The sequence below is a fragment of the Salarias fasciatus genome, chromosome 23 (genome assembly GCF_902148845.1).
Source record: "Salarias fasciatus chromosome 23, fSalaFa1.1, whole genome shotgun sequence".
NCBI classification, from domain to species: domain Eukaryota; kingdom Metazoa; phylum Chordata; class Actinopteri; order Blenniiformes; family Blenniidae; genus Salarias; species Salarias fasciatus.
In genome coordinates, this window is record NC_043766.1 from 31452381 (window position 1) to 31473531 (window position 21151).

The 21151-nt window shown below is 44.7% G+C and overlaps 2 protein-coding genes across 6 annotated transcripts; one reads left to right on the forward strand and one right to left on the reverse strand.

Moving 5' to 3' along the window:
* The first annotated feature begins 184 nt into the window (after positions 1–184).
* On the forward strand, positions 185–6454 carry LOC115381510 (E3 ubiquitin/ISG15 ligase TRIM25-like). Of its 3 annotated transcripts, none has more exons than XM_030082961.1 (9): positions 185–319; positions 1101–1477; positions 1967–2062; positions 2870–3103; positions 3197–3350; positions 3589–3630; positions 4454–4513; positions 4875–5110; positions 5294–6454. In XM_030082961.1, the coding sequence occupies exons 2-9, from the start codon at positions 1127–1129 to the stop codon at positions 5606–5608; spliced, it is 1488 nt and encodes a 495-aa protein (XP_029938821.1). In that variant the 5' UTR covers positions 185–319; positions 1101–1126; the 3' UTR covers positions 5609–6454. The 3 variants fall into 3 exon arrangements, with proteins under 3 accessions (XP_029938821.1, XP_029938823.1, XP_029938822.1); XM_030082963.1 differs by having other exon boundaries at positions 4457–4513; XM_030082962.1 differs by having other exon boundaries at positions 1122–1477.
* Positions 6455–6538: 84 nt separating this feature from the next.
* eef1db (eukaryotic translation elongation factor 1 delta b (guanine nucleotide exchange protein)) lies at positions 6539–20736 on the reverse strand. Of its 3 annotated transcripts, XM_030082953.1 has the most exons (11): positions 20595–20711; positions 15242–15299; positions 11501–12783; positions 10922–11039; positions 10659–10730; positions 9263–9325; positions 8822–8921; positions 8257–8369; positions 7182–7394; positions 6916–7110; positions 6539–6792 (listed from the first exon to the last, which is right to left on the reverse strand). In XM_030082953.1, exons 3-11 carry the CDS (start codon positions 12778–12780, stop codon positions 6754–6756), a joined length of 2193 nt encoding a protein of 730 aa, XP_029938813.1. In that variant the 5' UTR covers positions 12781–12783; positions 15242–15299; positions 20595–20711; the 3' UTR covers positions 6539–6753. The 3 variants fall into 3 exon arrangements, with proteins under 3 accessions (XP_029938813.1, XP_029938814.1, XP_029938815.1); XM_030082954.1 differs by lacking the exon at positions 9263–9325 and having other exon boundaries at positions 20595–20707; XM_030082955.1 differs by lacking the exons at positions 11501–12783; positions 15242–15299 and having other exon boundaries at positions 20595–20736.
* Positions 20737–21151: the final 415 nt, after the last annotated feature.

A 21151-nucleotide genomic window follows, 5' to 3' on the forward strand; every position in this document is an offset into this window, starting at 1 on the left:
CTGTTATTAATGGCAAATTGTTAATTAGATTTTGATCAGGAAGCGCAGAAAGCCTGCAGCCTGCAGGTTCGGTGTTTGACCAGCAGGAGTCGCTCCAGCACCAAGATATCTATGGTCCAGCACACACTGCGCCGCCCCTCCTGCTTCCGGTTCCTCCAGCTGCTGCTCTGATCGGTAAGCCTGAACAACAGACACGCCGAATCAATTAGGCCGTAAACTCGCTTTGACAAAGGATTACAGCTCACAGATCAGTCGCGACGCTGGATGTAAATGTGTGAACGTAGAAGTAACCCGTGATTCAAAAGACAGCAACTCCTGAGTGAGTGACTTTAAACACACACACACTCACTGGTTTGTCCTTTCTGAGATGCTCTTGAATCCTACAATTTCATCTGAGGCAGCAGTGGAAACAGGGAAATGAAAATTCTTCATTCTACAGGAAGAAACCTGCAGAACCAGACTCAGAGTGCACGTTGGAGCTAATTATTAGTTTTTGAGTATTTTCTGAATATTTCCTAAATTATTTTGTTGTTTATTTTGTCTAGATTTGTTGTGTATTGTGCATGCTTGGTTTGGGTAATTGGCACATTATTTTCTGTTAGGCTTGATTTTGTAGAGTTAATTAGCACCACGTGCACTTGGAGGTTATTTGGGGAGGTTGCAGGTAGAGGACTAGTGCACCTGGGAGGAGGGGCTATGGTTTTTTACCAGCGCAAGAGAAGCAGCAGGAAGTGATCACCATAGAGAATAAACCATAATAAAACCTGCTGGAATTTTGTTGGACAATGCTTTCTGTGGCCTGCGTAAACCGCAACCAGTGCATCAGTGGCAGTTTGAAGTTTAAGTTTAGATTTTTTAATTTTTGTTGTACAAACAGCCACTGCAGTGTAATTTCACACCAGTTTCACTCCTTGTAGAAGTTTGACCCTGGAGCTCCCTTCTGCCTCAAAGTAAATGACTCCTGTCACTTTTAATAGGATCAATTCCCGGCTGTTTCACATTATACACGACTGAATAATGAAACACAACAGTGGGTCTCTTTTTGACAAATGTTTCTGTGTCAGATGAAGATGTTGTGTCGCTGTTTGCTTTTACCACAGACATCGTCCTTCTCTGCTCAGCTGCCATGGCCGAGGCATCCGACGGCAACCCGTTCAGCTGCGCCTTCTGCCTGGACCAGCTTCGAGACCCGGTCACCGTCCCGTGCGGCCACAGCTTCTGCATGCGCTGCCTGACGGAGTACTGGGACCGGCGAGCGGCCGCCTGTCCGCAGTGCAGGGCCACCTTCAGCCCCAGGCCCAAGCTGTGCAAGAACGTCCTGCTGGCGGAGATGGTGTCCAAATTCACAGCCATGAGCCTGAGCAGTGAGCCGTCCGCTCCACCCATGCACGAGGTCCTGGGCCCCGCGGGGGGCCACGGCTTTGACCACGCCACTTTTGACGTGTCCTCAGTGCAACCGGAGAAGAATGACGCACAGGTGGGGAGCCACGAATAGGCCCCGCTTACATTTACATGACAGCGGTGCGCAGAGACATTAAAAACGAAACGTTTCCATGTAAACGGGGCCTTTGGCTTGTTGTTTTTTTGTTTTGTTTTTTTAGTTTGTCTTTGAATTGTTGTAATACTCCACACCAGGATAGTGTGTGTGTGTGTGTGTGTGTGTGTGTGTGTGTGTGTGTGTGTGTGTGTGTGTGTGTGTGTGTGTGTGTGTGTGTTTAATAGCACACAGATGTTTGGGTGCAGGTAAGCATGTCTGCAGACACAGTTCAGTTAAACCCTCATCAGTAAAAAGAGAGTATATTCTGTTGAATTAGAAATGACTGAACATAACTAACAATGTTATTGGTTCGGTTGACCTTTTTCCAGGCAATAGAAATGTGCCACAAAGTCATACGATATTTCTTCATGGCCAGTGAAAGAAAACTTCCAAATCTGGTTCTAATCTGCATGATCTTTGCTATTTCAGAGGCTCGTGAAGGACACAAGGAGACACATTGCAGAGCAAATTGAAGAGAAAGAGCTGGAAGTTAAGCAGCTGAAAAAGATGATGCGAACCTTCCTTGTGAGTAAAAACAAACTTCTAAACTTGACTGGATTTGGGGGTTTTTTTTGTTTGTTTTTGTTTTTTTGGGAAGCAAGGTTGCCGCTTTCTGCTTTTGATTTTGAGTTTCCCTGCAAGACGCTAGATAAACTACAAAGAGGCAGACGGCTCATGGAAAGGAAGAGAAAATGTTTATTCTACTAATACTAATCACAGCTCATGTGGGTGGAGGTTAATGCCAATGCTACTTAGTTCAGAAATAATCAGAGACCCCGCTTCCTCTAGTAAACAGGAGTTTATTGATATAGTAGCTGCAGCCTGCCTCTGAATTGGCTCTCTGAAACTTACTGAAAATCATATGTAGCACAAGTTTCATCCTGGTATTTATTTGTAATTTTACTCACATACCTGTCTCATCTTCTGAAAAGACTCTCCTGCATGATTAATAATTAACAATTAAAACCCTGCAAAAAATTGCTCTGAAAAAAAAAATGTGAAAAAGATGAAGGATTAGCTGAAAGGGAATGGAACAAAAACAAGTCAAATGGTGAAATGACTCAAATTTGCTAACGACTACAAAAAATGGTCAAAGGTCAAAGTGGCTTTAACAAGCAGACCAGCTGAATCTGTTAAAGTGGGCTGAAGAGCCTAAAGCTGCTAAAGATGGATGATAAAGTGAAAACGGCTACACTTAGCAAAACTACACAAGCAACTTTCTAAGCTTTGTGATCTTTTATGGTTTTATTTGCTGTGGAGTGTTAGAAAGGGCTCCTCTGTCGGGAAAGGCTGCAGACCCCCGTCCTACAGTAAGACTGCACTTTTCCTCAGAACCTGGGCGACGCCGCGGGGCGGGACAGCTGCAAGATCTTCGCGGAGCTGCAGGACTACTTCCAGCACCGACAAGCCGAGGTGAAGGAGCTGATCCTGGCCCAGCAGGAGGCCGAAATGACTCGAGCTGAGAACCACCTGCAGCACCTGTCCCGACAGATGTCGGAGCTGAAGAGGAAAGACGACCAGCTGAAGAGACTCAAGCACGTCCAGGACCAGAACCTCATCGCGGCGGTGACGGGAAACACGTGCACACAGCTTTAAGTCAGTCTGGATCTTTGGGACAGACTCGTATTGAGTTTGGCTTTTCTTCTCGTCCTGTTGTAGACGTGCCAGTCACTCGCCGTTCCTCCGGACAGCAGCAGCTCGTGGACTTCCAATCCAAATGTCTCCTTTGGGCCAGTCAGGAATGCCCTGGCAGACCTGAAGGAGCGGATTCAGGAACTGTATGAAGTCCTGTTCCCCAGTGTCGCCTCTGCAGGTCTGCTGTGTTCACTGCACGCCCGTCGATGTATCGTTTCATCCAACAGCCTAGACTTCCTCTTGCATCGCTTCTTCCAGAGAACAACCACTTAAACTTTCAGTGTTGCGTTTAACAAGCGGTTGTTACATCTTTTCCTTTGAGAACGGCGCTCATGGAACGTTTCTGACACCAGAACAGTCGTATTAACCATTAACTACATTCAGCCCTTATTTGGCTCACTTTCTTGTCTCCACAGTTAAAAATGTCACTCTTCAAAAGATGGACACGGCTTTCAAGGGTAAGAGTCCTTCCAAACTTTTGTAACATTAATAACTTGGTGAGGTGGCCAAAGTTGTGAAGGCTAATTTAATTCCTGTGTTTCAGTGAAATTACAAGTGTGAAGCAAATCGGTCATTTATCCGAACAGGATGAAAAAATAAGTGTGGAGACACTAACCAACTAGCCACATTCCAGTGAGCATTGTAACGCCACTTCCCATCGTTCTTTGAAATATGGAAATCACAGAATAGTTGGAGAAAGTGTGTTTAAATGTGATTCATAATCCTTCAGTCCAACTCATGTTAACTATTTTTCACCAATTACTTGCACAGTGTTCAAATATTTCCAGTAAGAATACAGTTTTATAATTAATCTGCTGATGCAACACTTTCTCTGATGCTCTGAAAACATAAACATTACACCTATTCTAAAGTCTCTGCAGTTTTCCAGTGGTCAGGTCTGCTGAAGACAGATTCATACATTACCTAGACTACTAGTTATGATAGTACACAAATCTGAGCCAGTGGGAGCATGTAGGGGTTAAACAGAAAAGGGCCCAGGATGGAGCCTTGAGCAACTCCACATGGGATTTTGTTGAGCTCAGACTTAAAATCAATGGTTGACACACAGAAGTTCCTGCTTCTTTACAAAGGATTTCAACCAATGTAATGCTGTGTCCGACAGCTCCTGTCTTTCTGGTAAAATTAGACTTACTTTTTATTGTCTGTCTCTCATTATTAAGTGTATTTTCTCTCCCAGTGGGAGAATTACCAATGACACAATGTTCACCCCTGTGTCACTGAAATTAGTTTTTCCCCCTCTCTTTCTTTCTTTACTTTCAGCAGAGGCTTGCGATCCTGCATCCATCCTGACTTTGAACAACCGAAACGATCTGATGCAGTGTGAGTTGTCTTGGAAGTTGTCTTGTCTTCAAAAATCACAACTGGTCTGGCTTGGAGGGAATTTAAAAAGGAAATTTGTTTTTTTTAATTATTTTAATATATTTTATGGGAAACTTGCCTTGGTTTGCAGATAGTAAAAAGGCTAAAGCCAGCAGTAACGGCTACAGATGACTGATATACTGACTTTTCATGACTGTTTTAGAAGAACAGCTTTAACAAAATGGAGAAAAGTGGAGAGGTTACGTCTCTCTGAAAAGCCCACCCTCAGTAGAATCAGTATTTTTACTCAAAAAACAAAGAGACAGGCGGTCCTGATCCCAGCCCGGATTGATTTTCCGCCCCGCCCTCCCTCTGGTGGCAGATTTCGCCGAGCTGTCTTTTGACCCGTTCACCGCCCACAAAGAGCTCTCCCTGGTGGAAGGAAACCGCACGGCGAGGCGAACGGGGGAGGTCCAGTCGTACCCCGATCACCCGGACCGGTTCGACACCTGGGTCCAGACTCTGTGCCGTGAGGGTCTGGAGGGCCGCTGCTACTGGGAGGCGGAGTGGGACGGGCAGGTGACTCTGGGACTGGCCTACGAGAGCATCGGGAGGAAGGTGAGTCCTTCGGCTCGAGTTGGTGTAATGAAGCAGTGGCTTGTTGGCTCGCGAGACGAAGCTCTGGAGATCTGGAAGATGAAGGCTTTTAAGCAGTTTCTGCCCAATTCTGTTCTTGACATATTCGTCAATATCCGACGCCGATGAAGGCAGCTTTTTGAGGTGGTCTCGTGTCTTCCTCAGGGATCGTCTGACGGCTGCAGGCTGGGACACAACGCCTTCTCCTGGAGTCTTCAGTGCACCCAGTCCTCCTTGACCTTCTGTCACAACAAGCGGGCGACGGAGGTCTCCGCCGGCGGCCCGCCCCCCCGCAGGGTCGGGGTCTTCCTGGACCACAGCGCCGGCGTGCTCTGCTTCTGCTCGGTGACGCCCTCGGAGGTCCGCCTGCTGCACCGTGCGGAGGCCAGCTTCGGGCAGCCGCTCTACCCCGCCGTGTGGCTCGGCAACAGGTCGACGGTCTCCCTCTGCGCCGTGGACTCGCTCGGCGCCGCCGTCTGAACGACAGATCAATAAATATATGCAACTGAACCTGAACTGAACTGACTGAAATGTTATTCCAGAAGAGGCCGATACTTGAGTAGGAACAGTGTCGGTAACGGTGACACGCTGACGGCTTTAAAAGACACGGGACCACGTTTTCAGTTGTAATTTATTTCAGTATATTAAGCCTTTAGCTTGCTGCTACAGCTGCCAGTCACTTTCTTAGAGGTAGTGGAGTCGTGTCACGTGGCACTTATTTAGGTCTGCTCAGGCCAATCTCGACTGCTGTGGGTGCCTGCTAATGTCTATAAGTGACGAGGTTCTCCTAGGAAACTGCTAATTTGCTGAGTTATAAGACCAAAGTATTAATATTTGATATTTATTAGTGAAGTAACACTAGCTGCGTGCATGTTTTCTGTATGTCTGTCTTCTGTGACCGGGACCCCTTGGGCAAACAGGTCAACAGGGCAAAAACGGGTGAACGAGACGCGGTGGTGCTAATTAGCTCATTCGTCAGGAAAGCTGTCGTCCTCTGATAATCATAGCCTTCAATGGAGCTGGATCCTTCTGCACCAGCCTCCAACCCAAAGAGTTATGTGTAGAACGTGTTCTCTGTATCAGTGGTCATGTAGCAACACCTCAGTGACTTGTTCTTTCATAGTAAATTATTGTATCGTTATTCACGGTGCCTACGGTTTGGAGGTCTATCTAATACAGCCATATTTTTTTTCTACTTATTTTTTGTTTTTAATGGTTATAAGTTACACACTTGGCTCGGTGTATAAAAGCCATCACTGTGACTGTTTTGTTCCCCTTCACAAATGACCGGGAAGAACTGATGTAAAATATCTATCGAAGGTTGTAATGGCATTAATAAATATCCAAAACATATTAAAAAAGAGTGTGGGTGTTTTTTTTCCGAAATCATGAGGACAGCACAGCTTCAGTGCAAGAGTTTGATTTTATTCTTCTTAACCGTTGACACAATCACAGTTAGGGGTGTAACGGTTCACCTCAAAGAGGGAGGGGGGGCTTCAACCAATGTCTGGGATGGACACTTTATTCTCGAGTCGAGGTTTTACCGCCGGGTCGGAACCGTCACACCCCTACAATCAGCAGAGAAACAAGGCGGAAATGAAGGACGGCAAAAGCACGCAGCGGGGTCAGATCTTGTTGAAAGCCGCTACGTCGACACTTTGGACCTGAAACAGATCGACAAAGCACTTCAGTCAAACTCCGGTGAAATTTTGCTTCATGGAACCACTAGACAAATGCTTTAGAGCCACATGAACCGTTGAGGGGCGGCTGAACAGCGCGGTACTCACAAAGTCTTCAAACTTGACGATCTCCTCCTCCAGCAGGTCTGTCCCCACCTTGTCGTCCTCCACCACGCACGCGATCTGCAGCTTCTTGATGCCGTAGCCCACCGGGATGAGTTTGGACGTCCCCCACAAGAGGCCGTCGGCCTGCACCGAGCGCACGCACTCCTCCAGCTTCGCCATGTCCGTCTCGTCGTCCCACTGCAGGGCAGAGGAGGGGTTTAAAATCCAAGGAGCTACGATGAGGGATATGGATCTGGACCCGGACTCACGGGTTTCACGTCCAGCAAGATGGAGGACTTGGCGATGAGCGCGGGCTTCTTGGCCTTTTTTTCTGCATATTCTTTCAACCTCTGCTCTTTCAGTTTCTCGGCTTCTTCGTCCTCGTCGCTGCCAAACAGATCAAAGTCTTCGTCGTCGTCTTCCTCCTCCTCATCATCATCGTCTTGGACTGGGGCGCTGGTCTTCTGCTGGACCGCTGTGCCCTGAACCGGTACAAGGACATTTTCATAAGGCGAACCAGTCTTCAACATTTATAATCACAAAAGCTGCTTTTGCCCTGCAGCAACTAATAATGTACCAATACCGGCCAATCTGAACGTAACAAAGACACTAATGTTGTAAAAAGGAATACAAATGAAGCAATACAACTTTTATTTCTGGCAAATAAAGTGTTATGATTGCAGGTATTAGATTTACAATTGATTTTAAACAATAATATAATAATATAAAACATATACTAAATGTTAAAAACACATTATTTTTCCAACGTTATTGGCTTTATTACATTTAAAATTACCAAAATGAAAACATTACTGGTTGCAACAGCGTCTCTCTTTCATAAATTTGAAGTGAGGGTAGGAGACTGACACTTCTGTACATGGTTTGAAAATATGAGCTTATTGAACATTTCCTCATATTTCTCAAAACGCATCTGGAGGCAGAGGAAGCTGGCCCTGTAGATTACCATGCATAGTGAAAAAATGAGAAAATGTTAATTGTAGGCATTCAATAAAATGTGCTGGGTTAACTATTTCTATATTTGCTTCCATGAAAATAAAATATTCTTACTGACAAGTATCACAGCAAAACATGTTATTTACAATCTATTCCAACGACTGTAAACCTACCAGACGTCATCACTTGATGACAATTTTGCCATTTAAGGAAAGATATTGTTGTTCGGGAAGGTTGCGGAGCTTTTTCAGTTGTTTGCATTCAATGTTATTTATTTACGTTTTAATTTTCTTTTTGCTCTGACTTCATTCGGATTAATTATTTTCTTTTAATTCTCACACAAATAAAATATTTACCACCAAGTAAACCACGGTAACAAACAAAACTCACGTTTGTGTAGGGGACTGAAGGCGCCGTAGCTGGAGACGCAGCCGCTGGAGATTTTTCCAGAACTGAAACCCGACACTCCAGTTTGGAAAGAGCCGCCCTCAAGTCCTCCACCACTGAAGAGACAGCAGGAAGATCAGAGTCAAACTACTGGTCCAGGACGCCATGGATGGACACTGCTGCGTTCCAAAATACAGAAACACCTGCGAAATGCTGCCATAAATTATATCGGTCACGATAATTTCAGAACCAGATATCTGGTTGTCTGGTCACAAATGGAGCTCTGAAGTTGAAGTCTACAGCAGTCGTTAAAAGAAACACAAAATGTTGTAATGCTTCTTTTAAATAAAGTATGATTGGTTACGGTGAGGTTTTTACTTTACACTTTACTTCTAATACATTTATTATGAAAGTTTTTTTTTAATGTAACTTCACAGCTCTTGAAAGCTAGATAAAAGTTGCCCCTAATTCAGACAGGGCGAGGCGTGTGTTCGAACCGCTGACCCTCAGCACTGGAGGCGTCACCAGCTGAACCTCAGGCGTGTCTGCGGACAGTAAATTAACCCACCTTTGTGTAAACTCTGGTTCTCCAGCTCCAGACTCTTGATGCGAGAACTCAGTTCGCCTTGGTCACCCGCAGCGCCGCCGCTCGCAGGGCCGGCGGCGTTCTGCACAGCGAACACAGAGAGGAAGAGGAGGAGGAAGAGGAGGAGGAGGTCAATGCATGGCAGTAAGAGAGATGTCAGGAAGTAAAACTGAACATCAGTCCTTTCAATCAAGCTGTTAAGGAAATCCACAACACCACACACTGTCAGTATCCCGACTCAGCGGCAGCAGAAAGTTGAAGCACAAACAGCCAACCTGCCGACGGACCCTTTGCGGAAAAAAACAGTCCGTATCGCTGCACACACAAAATCAGTTGTTTATAAGCTGAGGTGCACAAAACGGAGTGAGAACGACCCGCCGGCGGAAGTGCTTCCTGTGTCACACGAGGCTCGGAGACACTTACGAGCTGGCACTGTTGGCTTAGGGAAGGCTGAGCGGAGCCTCTGTTAGACAGCGTAGTCTTCAACTGGCAGGAGGAAAGGATTAAAAGGAAGAAGAAAATAAAGATACCGGGGAAAAGGACGAATGGTGCCGAGTGAAGCACATGGTGACGGAAACCTAATGAGGCTTTTGTAAGAGTGAAGGCGTAGAGCATCTACTTTTCCGTGTTTGCATGATTCCTCAGCGGATCTGGGCGATTATTCAAATTTAACGTCCAATTTCGATGTGAGACGATGTGATTTACAAACTCATAAATCCTTCTCTTCAAGCCGCTCCACAAATATAGGCACAGCTTTTATCTTCGACAGAGGATTTTAACCTATGGGGTCAGCGTCTCTCAGCGCTGCTAATCAATCATTCGCCATGACGCAGACCAGGAAATCCTTACGTCAGCATGAACGTGGACACTCAGAGACCAGGCAGCTCACAGCAGTGCTCCTGCCGGTACAGAGTAGCCCTGAATGGGTTACACGGCCTGCGCCAAGTCCATGAGATACATGTAGTCTGGACTTTCAGAATTAGATTCCCATAATCTACGAGCGCCTGAAAAGACGGCGGCCTGCTGTTCAACAGCTCGGAGAAATTCCACGTTTTAACTCTTCAGTCCAATCAAGTAGGAATCTCCCAATCTAATGGCTATGACTATAAACCTTCAACTACAACTACAGCGATTTTAACGTCCACTTCAAAACCCCGCGGCTTCAGCCGTCAACTCGTCACACGTTTCTTGGACTCTAAAGGTGGCATGCAGAAGCGAACACAGGTTTATTGGCTTCAAAGTGCCAAAGAGTGCAGATAACAGAAGGAAAGGCTGTAAATGCATTTGAAGGACTGTTCTAGCATTTACATCTACAATCAATTTACTTCTTTATAAACTATTTTCAGTGCAGTTCTTTGTTTTTACTTCATCCTGTTGTGTTGTGAGAAACAGACTCACACCCCAATACAACCTGCAAGTCAAACCCTGTTGTTTTGTCACCTTTGAAAATAACAAAAAAAAAACAACAACTGATTTCAGTAAAGTGTTGTAACTTCAGAACCGTCTATAATTGAAACATTAAAGTAAAGTAAGACAGTTTTACATACACTGCTATGTTGCAAAATGGTTGGCATTGAATTACAACGGGGATTGCCTCTGGTGTCGAACAACCTAGGAGTTAGTGCATACTAACAGAAGAACTGGGAAGAATGAGATGAGGACGTCTTAAACTCAGTGAAAATAGGAGTTCACTGCATCACGCTTCATTATATACACATTATGGCAAACGGAGCCTTCACCACTCCAGCTAAAATGCTTATTGACAGGAAGGAAAAAATGCATTAAAAACAGTTGATAAAACCCACACAACAGCACCTACCCCTGCTAGAGACTTCTGAATGTTTTCCCGGGCTCGAGCAATGTCTTGCAGGATGGAGTTTGCTCCGACGTCCTAAAACGAAAAAGAGGGAGAAGTTAGCGTTCTTTCACCTTGGATGTCCCGCCCGGTCAGATAGCTAGCATGTTCACGAGCATCACTTGACGTATCCGGGACTGGCTTGTAAATCTTCTGCCAGTTGAAAGAGTTACACGTCAGTTAAACCAACCCTGTGGTATTTCAAACATTGGCGTGACTGTGTTCACCTGTGCGGCCTGTGACGAGCCGTTCATGCGCTCATAGAAGCGTCTTTCTGCATCGTCATAGCGGGGTTTGTCGAACCAGATCTTCTCTTGAGCCAAAAAGTCTGCGGAGCTCATTTTTCTAGAAGAAGTGAGAGCAAAGAAGGAGAAGAGAGGGATGTATGAAAAGGACACAGGAGGTCAGGGAAAAAGAAAGCAAATTTGGATTACTACAAATAATACTTAAATACTCTTATTTAGTCAAAAATATTGAACATGCTTTCATTATGAAAAGGCTTACTGTATTATTTAAAATAAATTCCTCCTAAAGAGATTCAAAGGATCAAAAAACAAGAAAGTTGAAGGGAAGTTGTCAAAACTGAATAAATGGTTCCCACAAACAGTCATTCAGAAAAATAAAAATCAGACCACAAAGGAAAAGAAGAGAATGAACCAAGGTCAAGGAATAAAATATACCAAAAAAAAAAAAGTGAAGAGAAAATTACAATCACACACTCCCAAAAAGAAACACATGATGGTCTAACGAAAAAGAAGGATGAGCTGAAACATCTGGAGCAGCTCCGATCTCCCGCTTTGTCATACTTGTCCCTGGGTGGGGCAGTGGAGGCAATCGATGAGGCTTCAGGCCTCCGACTCTTCTTCACCGCAACGGGTTTATCCCCACAACAGGCATGGAAGCGGCTCTCCGCAGCATCGTAGCGCCACTTGTCAAGCCACACCCGCTCGCTCTCCGGATGGAGGAAGTACTGAACTCCTGATGCCGAGCCCTCCTCCTTCTCCGGGACCTCGACCGGTTCCTCTTCCTCCTGGATCGGGTGCAGGGCGTGGAAGACCTCAGCTTTACCCTGTGGAACGGCCTGTTTTTCCTCCGCTACCATTTCCTCCTCCTCCTCCTCCTCCTCTTCCTCCTCCTCCTCCTCGACGAGGCTTTGGGGGTGGTCGCTACTTCTGGAGGTGGAGGAGCAGCCGGGGCGTTTGGAGGAATTGTTACCGTACAGATTCTGGTAGAAGGTTGCCTCGGCGCGGTCATAAAGCGGCTTCTCTAGCCACACGTCGCGGAGCAGCTCCACCGGGATGCGGGGGAGTCCGTTGATCGATTGCCGGGCGGTCGACGCGATGGTCGCTTGTTGGATGACAGGGGTGGCCGGAGTCGGGGCGAGAGACTGGTACCCTTCGTCAGGCGTCCTGGGAGCAGTGGAGCAGTTCGGCGGGGCCGGGAAGTCCAGAGAGTTGGGAACCGATGGCTGCGCGGACCCTTCAACGAAGCGACCTTCTGCTTGATCAAAGGTGGACTTATTTACCCACACCGTCTCCACCACGTGGTGGCAGGCCACCTGGTCTCCGTGGTGACACGCCGGCCCGGGTGAGGACGGACATGCAGGGGACGGAGAGTTTGAGTGTCTTCTTGAGGACGGAGGCGGCCGGTTGGACTTGGTGGTCCCGTTGGAAGAGTTCACCAGCCGGCGCTGGTAGAGGCTCTCGGCTTGCTCGTAGACGCTCCGTTCGAACCACACGTTGGCACACTCCGACCGCAGACCCATGAGCCCGGCGTGAGGGTCAGGGGGCTGGCTGGTCCGCTTCTCCGGTTTCTCGCCCTGCTTGCTCTTGTCAGCGTCTTCCTCTGCGTGGCTCTCCGAGTTAGACGACCGTTTCTTGCGGCGGCGGCTTTTCCCGCCGCGCTTCCCGTCGCCGTTCAGGCTGCCGCTCTCCGGCGATGAGGATGTTGTCTCTCCGTTTCTCTGTTCAGCCTTGCTCCTGCCGCCAAATGCCGACATTGCAGGTTGATCCACCTGGCAAGGGCTGGGAGGCTGACTGAGCTCGGCCTGATCCTCGACAGTGCACTGGGGGATCTTCTTAGACATCGTCTTTGATTCATTGTAGAAAAAAAAAAAAAGAGAATAACAGGTACAGGCTTTTGGATTAGTTACGGAAAGGCATGACGATTTAGAGAGAAAAAAAGGTTTTACGGATTAGGTTAAATACAACAATGCAATGAGTTTTGCATGCAGACTTTACTTTGTTAGTATTTATGACTCGGAACAACAACACTGAGTTGAGAAGTCAGTCTCAGAGAAGCACAAGCAGCATGCAAGAAAGACAAAGTTGTCCATGCTGTTTCAACACGTTTTCTGTTGTGAATGATAAAATATACACTAATTATGTAATTCACACTAAACAACAGTTCACCTCATGACAAGGATGTGAATGAATACAGTCACTGTGATTGAGATAGTAAGGCCACTTTCTGTCTTACTCAAAACAAGCATCCAGTCCAATGAGTTTACTGGAGCAGCTGTGTAATGTGCAGCGCAGGACCAGTTCTATCCCCTGTATGGCGACTTGGATAAGACTTCACACTTATCGCTGCTTCTGTTCAGTCAAAAGTGACGTTCATGCAACACCTCCATCATAACCTGTACTAGATTCCTGTCCCGAGGCTGTGTTAACTACACATATTGTGTCAATGGTGACGTAAGATTTTCTTCTATTAAATGAATTAAAAAAGAAAACACAATCTTGTCCGTCACTTTGACAGATTAGTTAATAGGGGAAGACCTTTAGCAATAACTTCCATTTAGAAATACAGTCAAAAATGTGGCAACATTTGGCTCCAGGGTCCAACTGGCTGCTTGGAGACTAAAGAACTCTCAGGCAAACACAACGGTTCTACATCAGCTTCCTCCTTTTTTAAATGCAGCCTGAAGTTGAATATCTGAATGTGGGATGGGGTTTCTAAAGGACATTTGATACTCCTTGAGTATAATTCTCAAGGGAAGGGAAGAGGGGTAAATCCTGGACAGACCCTTTACCCTTCATGGTTTTTAGTCTCCTGCTTCAACACACATGAATCTAATGAATGTGCTGGCCACCAAAATAATAGTAAGCCTTGCAATGCAATCACTTGTGTTGCATAAATAGATTCAGGACTTCAGGGATTCCAGGATCAGAAAAAAAAAAAATAATAAATTCAATACAGTGATCAACTGTATGTAGGAAAGTTTACTTTTTTGGGCCCATAAGATGTGGTTTCAGTTACTACATTACTTGCATGAATTGCTACTACAGCATAAAGTATGTAAAAAAAAAAAAAAAAAAAAAAAAAAAAAAAAAGACAACCATTAAAGTGAATCACACGACACAAACTTTGGCACACAAACGAGGGCATGCACCGTCCTAGAAAGTGTGATGAATTATGTGCAAACCAAGAAACACTGAATTTATACACATCGACAAGCTCAAACATGCAAAATACCCAGGCCCTAACACAAAAATGCCCCGCAAGCAAGTCATGCTTTTTGATGCGCAAATGGATTTTGTGACAACACAGGAAATGCATTCCCTTGTCATTCATTATTTGGAGTTTAGTGATATTAAAACTTTGTTACAGTTGTCTCCTAACATGTCTTGACATCACTTCCTTGGAAAAACCAGTTTCAGGGAAAGCTGTTCTTACGTAAGAATAATATAAACAATGTATTACACTATGAAACAAACAAAATAAAGCTTTCAGTAACTTGTCACACTGCACAAAACTGTCTTAACCGAATCTTCCAGGCTTTCCGAGATGAAACTCAGAATTGCGCCTTCATGGTTTGAGAACTTTGAGTTCTACTTCAAAGTTTCCACTCAAAGGAGAATGGAGCTTTCTGAAACCTTCAAATTCAACTTGAAAATCTCAGGACAACTGGAACGCACTTTTACTCAACTGTACCACACAACTGAGACCCTGTTTACACGGCAACATTCTGAAATCGTTTTCTGTATACACAGCAACGGCAACAACGCTGAAAATGATGCAGATAGCATGCCAGGGCCACAAGTTGGTTGTTTTTTTAATGACACCACACACATGTTCAGAGAACATTTATGCTTTGGCACAGTAACATGGACAGATGACGAATTGTATACTATTAGAGGTGAAATGCAACAATAAAACTACCAATACACGATATAATACAAAGCTGGGCTTTGATCGTGCCACCTTGGAGGCCGCCATGTTTGTTACTGTCCCTGTGCTCATGCATGAGCAGAAGAATATTTACCCACGAGCAGCAGCAGCACTACCACCGTCTATCCGGGGAGGAGCCAGAGCTTTTCAGAAAAGTTCCACCTTGAAGGCCGATTTCAAAAGGCTGTATTTTCAGTAGTAGAGAGCACAATTATTGTGTAAATGGACACCCAAAATGCAATGGGAGTTTCGCATTTTCACTCGTTTTAGTTGCCATGTATACAGGGCCTAAGTAAAATCTGGATAAAACTTTGGGAAGGCATTTCCTGCTAGACATTAATAATCAAAATATCTTATTCAAGGTCTTAACTCACCTTTCTTACTGAAAGTGCTAACCTCGACCTAGTGTCAAAGTCAAACACTCAACACGTTCTTTTCATCCAGTTAGCCGCAAGCCAGTGAAAAAAACATTTAACAGTCACTACCATGGAAAAAACCTTTGCTTTCACAAGATATGCAACAACACAAATATGCAAAACGAATGTTACAGGTCCACAACATGACAAAATACTTTGTTTTCATGATCTGAGTTCATGATGACTGGAGATATGCCATGCTTTTAATATTTCCCCAAAACAACAGACTTTCATTTTGCTAAAATGTATGGCTCCAACATTTTCCGAAAACAACAAGGAGCCTTTTGGATTAATCCCAAAGCCTCGTTTTCTTCCCTTCATTTACTTTCCAACCCCTCTTAAATCGGAAATGTTTAAATTTCCTCCCAGTCTTCAAAAAAGTGCTCAACCACACATTTCAGAAAGCTATTCAATAGGTAAATCAAACAAATTAGTCCCTTTGCAGTGTAGAAAACATCACTTTGAATGAGCAATACTTGAAATGATGCATACTTTCTGGAAAAACTGCTACTGATGTTAATTGCAGTGACTCCTGTTTTCAGTGTGACAATCAAGCATCAGCTTCTAGTTCTCAGAGGATGGTTTGCAGAGGTTGAGTGCTTCCAGAGGGGTTTAGGCATATCGGCACAATCATACAATTAACTGTGATAGACAGCCAACAAGATAAGATGACGCACACACATGTATTTGTTTAAAACAATCAAAAATCTACTTACTGCAGACATAAAACCTTTCAGAACTGACACATATATTCATACAACTAAGAGAGAAACGTACACAGTAGTTGGGCTTTGACATCTATTCGTGCCAACATTTAGGAATACGTTGATGCTGCATTTGTTAGAGGCTATTTTTAGCTGGAGGTTTGATGTTCAGCAGTATTTCTGGCAGCAGGGTGGTGCTCGTGAGATTAACTCAAAATAAACTACACTGAGTGTGTTCAAGGTAACATGAAGCCATCACGCTGTGCAAACGAGGCTGTTTTTGCATTTTCTTTAAACAGCTTAGGGGGAGTGATTGGAAGTCTGAGACACAGATGAAAAAGACATATCAGGGTTATGTTAGTAGTTATTAGATAAACCAGTGTTTTACAGTTATTGGTCACATGTAAGAAGATCTCTGGACCAGGAAGAGCAATCCTTTTGCAATTCCATTTTTAAAAGGATATATTTTTTACCCTATTTTTAATGTCTATGACAAACGTGGACGGTACACCTATTCATTACAGGCCTAGTACTCCGGTGTTAAAATACATCTACCGGGGCAGCTGTGGCTCAATTGTAAGAGAGGTCATCTCACATTTGGGAGCTTGATGGTTCGATTCCCACTGCCCCCCATCCACATGTTGAAGTGTCCTTAGGCAGGACACTGAGCCCCTAATTCCTCCCACCTTGCATGGAAGATGCATCCACTAGATGCTGTTCGTTTACAGACTGCTTAACTTTGTCCAAAGAGCTAAACATTTAGCAACCACTAACTGGGTGTTGAGACGCAGCACATCACGCCAAGTGCTGCAGTATGGCAGCCACTTGTGTAAAGGAGAGTGAAATATACATTTTTCACAGCTTTTTTGTAAAAAAAAAAAAAAAAAAAAAAGCACAGCGTCCTTAAAAGAAACAAGTCTGGTGCATATTTTACTGCAAGTTCTGCTTTAACTCTAGTTTATGGTAAACATCTTCATGCGGCAATGCCCTCCCTGATTAGCTGCCCTTCCAGACCAAAGTCTATTGTATATGTTTCAAACAACTGTCTCAGTAAACCTTGAACTTGCAATAAGTAAAATTTAAGCAATACCAATGTTGTTCTGTTAGTCTTCAGTCCAGCTCTTTTAAATCTCTGTCAAAGGTCTGACTTTCTTTTTCACGTATTTTCCAATATGGTATTAATACTATTGCTACCTGGACTGACTAGGTCAGGGCTGCTCAACTCCGGGCCTCGTGGGCCTCAGTCCTGCATCGCTTAAGTCTCTCCCAGTTGTAGCACATTTGCAATACCGGTCTCGTTATTAGGCTCTTTTACCAGCCTGGTGATGACGCCAACATTAGATTGAGGAGTGCTGAAGCAGGAGAGGTCTAAAGCATGCAGGACTGCGGCCCAAAAGGCCTGGAGTTGAGTAGCTCTGGACCAGATGATGGATTTGCAAAAAATTAACACGTTGAGGCTTGCTGGCTATCATTACAAGAACAGAACACATAGGCATAATGAAAAGGCCTCCTGGAATTTTAAAATAGCTGTTTTGTTTGCTTCAGAATAGAGTGTTGGGCAATCTGTGTCTCCGGGCGCTACACTCTTGTAGAATGCGAAAAATGTGCTTTGCAAAACTGGGTCTCTTGGAAAAGATTGTGTTACTGTATCCGTTCTTAAAAGTGCTTTCGTCAACTCAACAGATACTTAAGAGCGTCCAATGAGTAGTTCTAAAATCACCGTGTAGGGCTCAAACCACTTCCAGAGAGCTGATGACTCACAGCCCTTAAACACATCCTGTTTGGAAAAACTTGCTGCAGAGTGAAATGAAACATCTCTGTGGCCAAATGTCTATTCATTCTGCCCGAGTTGGGAAACTTTATATAGATAAAGACTAGGTGTCAGCATTGGCTTTATGTGCGAAAAACATGCAGTGGCACTCAGGCAAACTGTGGAGAAACACTGTGATTGTGGGCTTGCTTTCTGTTAACTTAACTGTTAACTTAATCTAGTGTTTGATGTGATCCCAGTGAATCCCTGACTAGTCACCAGAAGTGGTCTGAGTAACCGGATCCCAACCTATTCTCCATGTGCAATCGATGTATTTATATGTGTACATATTGATGGTATACCCCAATGGCATCATAATACAAAACTTAAATGTGGCTACAGATCACCAGCCAGTCCTACCAATGGTAAACGTTTAAGCTATTATCACAGTAACCTTGCACGCCCTCTGTATTCAAAACTTCCTTGGTACCAATCGTTTAATGTTTTGATAACAGATGTTTAAATGCAACAACACTCAAAATAAAAACAAAAATGAGATTCAACTGTTGCTGTTCAGAATGAACACAGCCAAAACAAATATCAGGCTGTAAAGATATGAGCTGCATTCCCAAACGGGCCATGTGTGTTCGGCATTTCCCTCCCTGCGTCGTTTCTGTAGCCTCTGGTTAAACACTTGAATGGGCCTTTGAAAAATGCTCAACTCAATAAGCGTGCTCACAAGTGCAAGTGTTCTTATAAACAGCGTATTGTTTTCTACGATGTCAGAAACTGAATCAACACACTTTCTCGCAATGCATACACATTTATCTGATTTATTTTGCTCATTTACACCTGATGTACTTGTTAAACAAAAAAAATTGTGAGCAAAAGATAAAAGACAATCAAACATGACGTGCAGCAAAAAAAAAGTTGAAGAACAGCCACATCTGGAGTGATGAGGAAACAACTTTCATGCTAATGAAATGAAAATGTGAACACTTTCAGTGTCACCTTTATCAACAAGACAAAAACCAGATGTTTGAAAATAACAGAGATTTGAGTATTATATCACTGTTTATGTCTGTACCTTGGGAAAAAAAACCTCTATAATTGGTCTGCCCTGCATGTGTAATGTAGTTTACAGTCTGCCTTATGTTTGCCCTTTTCAAAAATATCAAAGAATTTTTCAAAGAATTTTCACAGACATCTATCATCACACATGCTCTTTCTTACTTCTGGGCGACGTTGCTGAAACATGAAGTCACGTAGTACTTGCCAGGTTGTACTGGGGGATCAGTAACGAGTACAAGTATAAGTACAAGCAGTTTTGGACCTGATGCCAGTATTGGTGCATCCCAACAACAAACTGTTTTGTGGAGCGTTGGTGGTGGAAACTACAGACTCTCACATGATTGAGAAAACCCAATCACAGCTCATGTAAATTAGTGGAAAGAGAAACACCACTGTTATTTTGAAACAACAAAGCAGAAAGGCATTAAACTCATTAACATCATCTACTCTTGCTTATCACAAATCATATCGCCATTAGAATCCTCAAGAACAGGGTAGCATACTGTGCAGCCCCAGTAAAAACCAGGGTTTTTAAACAACCTTAATTCTGGGGTACATGGAGTGCATCAAATCATAAAATTTCAAACAATTTGAGAACCTTTTTGGTGGTACTATACTTTTACTACCATCATATGACTGCTGCCTGACGTTGACGTCTAGAAAATTCTGAGAAAGCAGCAGAAACAGGGCTTTCTGGCTACCTTCATACAGTATGACTGTGTCATTACAGACTGGATCCACAAGCATGCAACACACAATGGCGGGATGAACTTCCCACAACTGCTGAAAACGTGCAGAAATATGAAAGAGCTTTCAGATACTGAAAGTCAGCTTGGTAGGAGGAGAAGTAGCACTACAAAATCAAAATGTATCCAAATAATCAAAGAGCGAAACCGATGAAAGCTGAAAAATCCTTTTCGAAGTAAATGCACGAACATGTGTGAAGCCTCTTTATGTAAAACCATTCATTGATGCAAAGCAAATGCAGATTGCTGAATTCTGCCGTCTTCAATTTCAGGTATTGTCCCTGAATATAAACATTGACAGACTTGAAAAACTGAGATTTGACCAAAAGTAACCCATTGACGGCTCTGACTGATCTGACCCATGCCTGTGTGGTTGCTCCTCATATTCAAAAAGGTGAAACGGGGTGATGGGAATGGTGCAATGATGTTCACTGGGGACGGAAACCCCCTTCAAGATCCTTCATTTCACTTTTTTTTTTATTTAAATAAAATCTGTATTTTTCCCCTAAATGACCACAACACTGAAACCGCTTTTTAAATTCCAACATGTTTTATCAAATCACTCATCGAAAGGGAAAATAAATAAGGATAAAAGATTAAAGGGAGGCTTGCTATTTTACTTTCTGTTTTTACACCTGTATAAGAATGTAGAAAAGCATGAAGGACAATAAAAGAGAGCCAATCCTTTAAAAGGTGCGCCCTGCTAACATTAACATTAGCATCATCACCCTGCGCCTCCACGGCCATCACCCTCAAAATGCTCCCCGGGTTTAACCTCAGCCCAGCGGTGTGAACCAGCACCTCTCGGCCGGGGATTCGAGCGTGAGCGGGCGGTCTGAGGAGCCGGTAGCCGGCCGGCGTGACTGCCGCCCCGGGTTGAGCGTCAGCTAGCCGCGGCTAGCAGCCTGCTAGCTGCGTGCCGTGCTAGCCGGGGCTAGCTGTCAGAGACCCGCGGGAAACCCGGCCGCGCTCACCCCGGGGACACGAGGGGGGCGCCGGGGAGGCCGCGGCGGCTCTCAGCCGGCGTTAACGTTACTTACTGCGGCGTTTTGGAGTGCTGTCGGTGAGGAACCGGGGCCGGCGTGTTACACCAGAAAACGCGTGTTTCTCCAGTGAGTGACAACGGGAAGGAGGAAGAGGAGGAGGAGGAGCGGGAGGAGGAGGAGGAGGGGGGGGGGGGGGGGGGGGATGGATGGATGGGGAGGAGGAGGAGGATGGAGGAGGAAGGGGCCATATGAAAAGGAGAATGAAGAGGAGGAGGGAAGAAAGAGGAGAAGCGGGAGGATGAGGGGAGAGGATGAAGAAGAGGAGAGAGGGGGAGGAAGAAGAGGAGCAGGATGAGGCAAGGTGAGGATAAGGAGGGAGAGAAGAGGAAGATGCTAAGGAGGATAGGAAGAGGAGAAAGGAGGATTAGGAGGAGCAGAAAGGGAAGAGAGGAAAAAAGGAGAGGGAGGGCAAGAGAAGAGGAAGGTCATAGAGCATGAGAAAGAGGAGGAAGAGGAGTCGGGGAATCGTAGATCACTATTTACTGCTTATCCAAAAACACTCAAATAATCAATAATCACATGTTTATAACAGGATGCTCACGCGCGGCTGA

Bases quoted from the DNA above. Each gene is read 5' to 3' on its own strand.
- LOC115381510 (XM_030082961.1), top strand. From the start codon at position 1,127: ATGGCCGAGGCATCCGACGGCAACCCGTTCAGCTGCGCCTTCTGCCTG. The intron at 2,063-2,869 runs GTGAGTAAAAAC...ACTTTTCCTCAG, and splicing joins AGATGATGCGAACCTTCCTT to AACCTGGGCGACGCCGCGGG. The intron at 3,104-3,196 runs GTGACGGGAAAC...GTCCTGTTGTAG, and splicing joins ACCAGAACCTCATCGCGGCG to ACGTGCCAGTCACTCGCCGT.
- eef1db (XM_030082953.1), bottom strand. From the start codon at position 12,780: ATGTCTAAGAAGATCCCCCAGTGCACTGTCGAGGATCAGGCCGAGCTC. The intron at 11,040-11,500 runs GTATGACAAAGC...CACTTCTTCTAG, and splicing joins ACTGCCCCACCCAGGGACAA to AAAAATGAGCTCCGCAGACT. The intron at 7,395-8,256 runs GTGAGTTTTGTT...GTACCGGTTCAG, and splicing joins CTTCAGTCCCCTACACAAAC to GGCACAGCGGTCCAGCAGAA.